Source organism: Oryzias melastigma, linkage group LG4 (genome assembly GCF_002922805.2).
Source record: "Oryzias melastigma strain HK-1 linkage group LG4, ASM292280v2, whole genome shotgun sequence".
In the NCBI taxonomy this organism is placed as follows: domain Eukaryota; kingdom Metazoa; phylum Chordata; class Actinopteri; order Beloniformes; family Adrianichthyidae; genus Oryzias; species Oryzias melastigma.
The window spans coordinates 31,375,800-31,380,411 of NC_050515.1; the positions used below are offsets into that span (position 1 = coordinate 31,375,800).

Here is a 4,612-nt window from a genome sequence, read left to right on the forward strand (position 1 = left end):
GCAAATGCCAAAATAGTCCAAAAAGCTAGCAGAATGACAATTTTTAAAACTTTAAAACTGTAACTTTTTTTTACATAATTATGAATAAAAAAAGGCAGGAATATTATTTCAGAATAAATCAACTTAAACCTTAAATAACTTTCAATATTTTACTTTCCATAAAAATGTATTTCATCAAAGTGATACAAGTTATAAATGAGTACAAGATAACATCGGGGCATTAATAGTAATAAAATAAAATGATCTGGAGGGCCGGATAGAATTACCCGGAGGGCCGGATCCGGTCCCCGGGCCTTGACTTGCGATGTAGGCCCTTTATATTTTTGAAGGAAAATGAAAAATACACCTGACAGTGCCTTCGGTTTTACCTTTCTTCCATGTTGGGGTCTTTGAGCTTGCTGTCATGGTGTCCATCATTTCCTGGAACCATGGTATTGCTGCTGGATGTTGTTCCTAAGAGAACAGGCACAGAATGGAACGTACTGTTGCTGCGAACACAAGTATTAATGCACGGCATCAGTACGGCTTCCTAACCTGAGGTGACTGAGGGAATCTTGTAACTGGAAGTGATGCGGTAATAAGGAGGGTTGTCCATGTGTGTGATGGCTGAGCTGACCGGATCCGTCATCTCCAGCTCACACATCAACTCCTCCAACAGCTGCATAGTCTTATCTCTGCCCAGGTAAACCACCACGCGTTTCACCTGCAAACACACAGGCAGTGAGGGAGGGGGGCTTCTCAGCGCCTGGGGTGTGTGCTTAGACTTACATAGGGCAAAAGGCTGGGGTCACTGCTGACTCCGGACATGCTGATGAGGAACTGCAGGATGATTTTGAGGTTCTTTGGCCAGCTGTCTGCTAAAGTTGTCCAAACATTCTCGATTTCTGACCAGGCAAACTCATCTCCGTACTATGAAAACAAAAAAATATATTTTCAGTCACTATAAAGACGCAGTTTTCACTCGTTTTTTTGCTGGAGTTACATTCTAAAAATAACCTTAAATCAGCAAAGTAGTCGTCTTTATTTATTACAGTTACAGATGTTCACACACTTTATAAACTTTTCTCAGGCAGACATGAACATTTTGACACTTTTCTCTCAGCGCCTCAGTCAAGGCTGATATCGGGCCGGTATTTTGACGTTTATTGGATCGGCTTTTTTAAAAAAAATCCAACGGTCCCATTCAGAACTGATTATTTGCGCTGTGCCTCTCTGTCTCCACCATTGTCCCGCCCACAGCGTCATCTGATTGGTTATGCAAAGCACATGTTCAGTTCTTGGCATGTCACACCAATAACAACAAGGGCTGTCACTTTTTTAACACATTAGCACAAATTTCTTTTTATTCTGTTAATTGCCCGTTAAAACATAAATGTTTTATGTACTTGTTTTTTACTTGTTAGTGTTTGTTTTATTCTAAATCAGGGGTATCAAACTCAATCATACAAGGGGCCAAAAATCCAAAACACACCTTAGGTCTCGGGCTGAACAGTATAAAGATTTATTGAACACTCTAAAATTACATTTTTAAAACTTTAAAACCATAACTTTACATAATTATGAACTAGATATATAGCATTACCTGTGATAATGCTAGTGTGAATGCTGTAAGCTGAATTTAGCCACTGAAGATGCTAGTGCTGATAGCTAACGATACTGAAATTGATAGCTGAAAACGCTGAAGCTAATAGCTAATAGGCTCTTGTAAATCGTATGGTTTCTGGAAATTATTATCGACACCCAGGCCAAATTTATTGGTTACGTTTTTAAAATGTTTTTGTATTATTTTTTTTTTGTGAAGACTACAGAAATGAATGATTTAAAATGCGGCTGTGTGGCTACCTGGAAAGACATAAATGTTTAGGCTCTGATTGTTACACTTTTTCTGTGACCGACCCCAGTCCTCCATCAGAAGAAAACAGTTATGTGGCCCTCACAATAAAAAGTTTGGGGACCCCTGCTTTAATTGCACAGATGAATTCCGGTTAAATTATGCGATTTGGATGCAATTGCACTCAAAGTGTAAAACTCCAGATGTGGATGATGTGTCACATTTACTTTGAAGATCTATTGGCTCTGGAGTTTAGACTTCAAATCCAACTTTCCTCTGGAATTTTAGAGTGATAATTACATTGCTGATATGTATTTTATTATACTATATTCATAAATATTGTGAATCAGTGAGCTCGGACATCACAAATCTTCATCTTCAAGTTTTGGGGAACAGATCGCAAATATCTGGGTATAGATCTGATTACGATCAAAGATTTGAGCAGATTTGTCAAACTGAAAGTATTCTGGACAGGAGACCTGGCACGGAGGAAGTTAACTGATAAGGTCTACATCCAATCCGGAAGCTGCACTGTTAAAAAACGTGCAGAATTGCATCAAAAAACACGAATGAAACTGCAAAAGCAGGAAAGGTGAACTATGTTACAGCAGGGATGATACTAATAGTTTGTCTTTTGGCTCCTCCTACCTTTGCAGTCATGAACATGAGATTGTTTAGCACCATGGTGGTTGCACGAGGAGACCCCCAGCCCTCTCCTCGGAGCCACCTGCGACTGTTGACCATCACCACTTCCCGGTCCTCCTCCTCCTCCTCCTCATCCTCCGCCCCGCTGACGTCCTCGGGCCGCCGGGCCGGTTTTAAGTCAACAAGCTCCACATTGTTCATCCACGGTAGGAGGTAGTGTAACATCACCTGCCGACCACCGGGATGCGCTGTCTGGATCCGCTGGCTCACCTCTGCAGCAAAATGACACTTTTGAAAACATTACAACAACAGAGCAGAACTACACCGTCTTACATAATGAACATAATAACTAGTTCTCTTGTTCTGAGCACACCTGAGAAGATGGGCAGAGTGAGCTCTGGGTAAGTCCGTGCGAGCTCCTCAGACAGCTGGTAGTAAGATACGGAGTAGAGATGAGGCAGAGGCGACGGAGGGGTCAGGATGCCGTCCATTCGCTGGATCTCCAGTTTGTGGGCATAACGGAAGAGCTTTGGCTCCAGGATCTGTCAAGTGTCACAACATTTCAGTGAGCTAAAGCCGCTCAGCTTTTTCCCAGCATGCAGTTGTGATTTGCTCCGACCTGCAGCAGCTGCATGGCCACTTCGTAGATTTCTCTGGAAGAATCCGCTGCCTTAAAAAGGATCAGGTTCAGCAGCACCACAGTGTCAAACTGGTAATCCCTGAGAGGAAAACGACGACGTGTTGAAATATAGGGATTTATAGATGGATGACCAACAAGGAAAACGGTCAAGCTGAAAGGTATGCAACGATTCTTCATGAATCGGTAAAAAAATGATTCAAACTCATCGACATGTTCATCGATGCAGAAAATTAGACAATCCGTTTGTCTCGGCCTGTGCCTAAATTAAGAAATGCAGAGCAGATGACATTTTCATCATCTGAGTGTGTAGCGGACTGGCTGTTCTTCGTCTGTGCTCCCCTCCTGGGAAATTCTCTCTGCTCCCTTCAGATTTTAAAGTTTCACATAAGTCAGTCGCGATGTTTCAATCACGACTATTAACGCAAACTCAAGCAAATCCGAGATTTGTTGCTCACCCTGCGACGTTACATTCTCATGCAAACTTTACGGGGTCAAATCAGTATCTGCTTAAAGTGAACGAAAAAAACAGATTGAAAATTGGAGAGGCAAAAAAAGAAAATTTGAAAGCAGTTTTAAACTCGAAAATACATTTGTAAACTTGAAGGAATTACTTAAATTTGAAAAAAATAAATTTAACATTTGAATAAATGATATTGAAAACTTGGAAAAAAACATTGAAAATATGAAAAATAAAAAAAAGCCTTTTTATACTTTCAACTTTCCTTTTTTCGTCTTTTCATTCTTTCCCTTCAGTTTCACAGTTTTCAGCTTCAATTCAGAATTTTTGAGTTTTTGCTGCTGACCTGATCCCAATTTTACATGGGGGCGGGGCTTTGAGCTCAATGTCTACTGGGACATGTTTCCCATGATTCCCTAAGAGGTAATGGTGATGTGACGTGTTTACTGCTGCAGGACATTGTCTGTTTACGTCTCTGCCTGCGTCTCCCACTCTGATCAAACTAAGACAGAGCAGCATCACTTTTGTCCATTTTGTCCTCATTAATGTCGCGGTGTAGCTGTCCCAGTCTCACTGTTTGGTGAGACTGGGCCGTTTTTCACGCAGACGTGCAGCTCGGCAGTGTTACATTAATCTTCATTGTGATCAGATCCTTGTTTTCATCTTAATGCTAGAATTATTTTTCTATGAAAGTTTGAACAGAGAGAATAAAAATGAGGGGAAAGTGCGAAAATATTCATGTGTGTCTGAGAAAAGAGTAGATAATGTGTAGTGTAGAGTCCTCTCTGTCCCCCCATGGGAAACATGTCCCGATAGCCAATGAGCTCAAAGCCCCGCCCCCAAGTAAAATTAGGATCAGTTCAGCAGCGAAAATCTGAATAGAACGCAAAGAATGAAAAACGAAAAAAAAGGAAAGTTGAAAGTACAAATAAACATTTTTTTTTAATTAGTAACAGTTGTAGTTTTCTTTTTGCAAGAAAAAAGAAAACATACTTGGCCTTAAAATACCTTTAATTCATTGTGTTTAGAAAAGAAAAAA

At 40.6% G+C, this 4,612-nt stretch overlaps 1 protein-coding gene across 11 annotated transcripts in view; it reads right to left on the reverse strand.

Moving 5' to 3' along the window:
• Positions 1–4,612, reverse strand: part of fryl (furry homolog, like) — a 95,573-nt gene that overhangs the window by 31,870 nt on the left and 59,091 nt on the right. For all 11 annotated transcript variants that reach the window (XM_024258972.2, XM_024258971.2, XM_024258965.2 and 8 more), the window contains 6 exons: positions 3,096–3,195; positions 2,850–3,018; positions 2,480–2,748; positions 769–909; positions 535–703; positions 369–453 (listed from right to left, as the gene is read on the reverse strand). In XM_024258972.2, the coding sequence (XP_024114740.1) occupies positions 369–453; positions 535–703; positions 769–909; positions 2,480–2,748; positions 2,850–3,018; positions 3,096–3,195 (933 nt within the window). The remainder of the gene's footprint in view (positions 1–368; positions 454–534; positions 704–768; positions 910–2,479; positions 2,749–2,849; positions 3,019–3,095; positions 3,196–4,612) is intronic.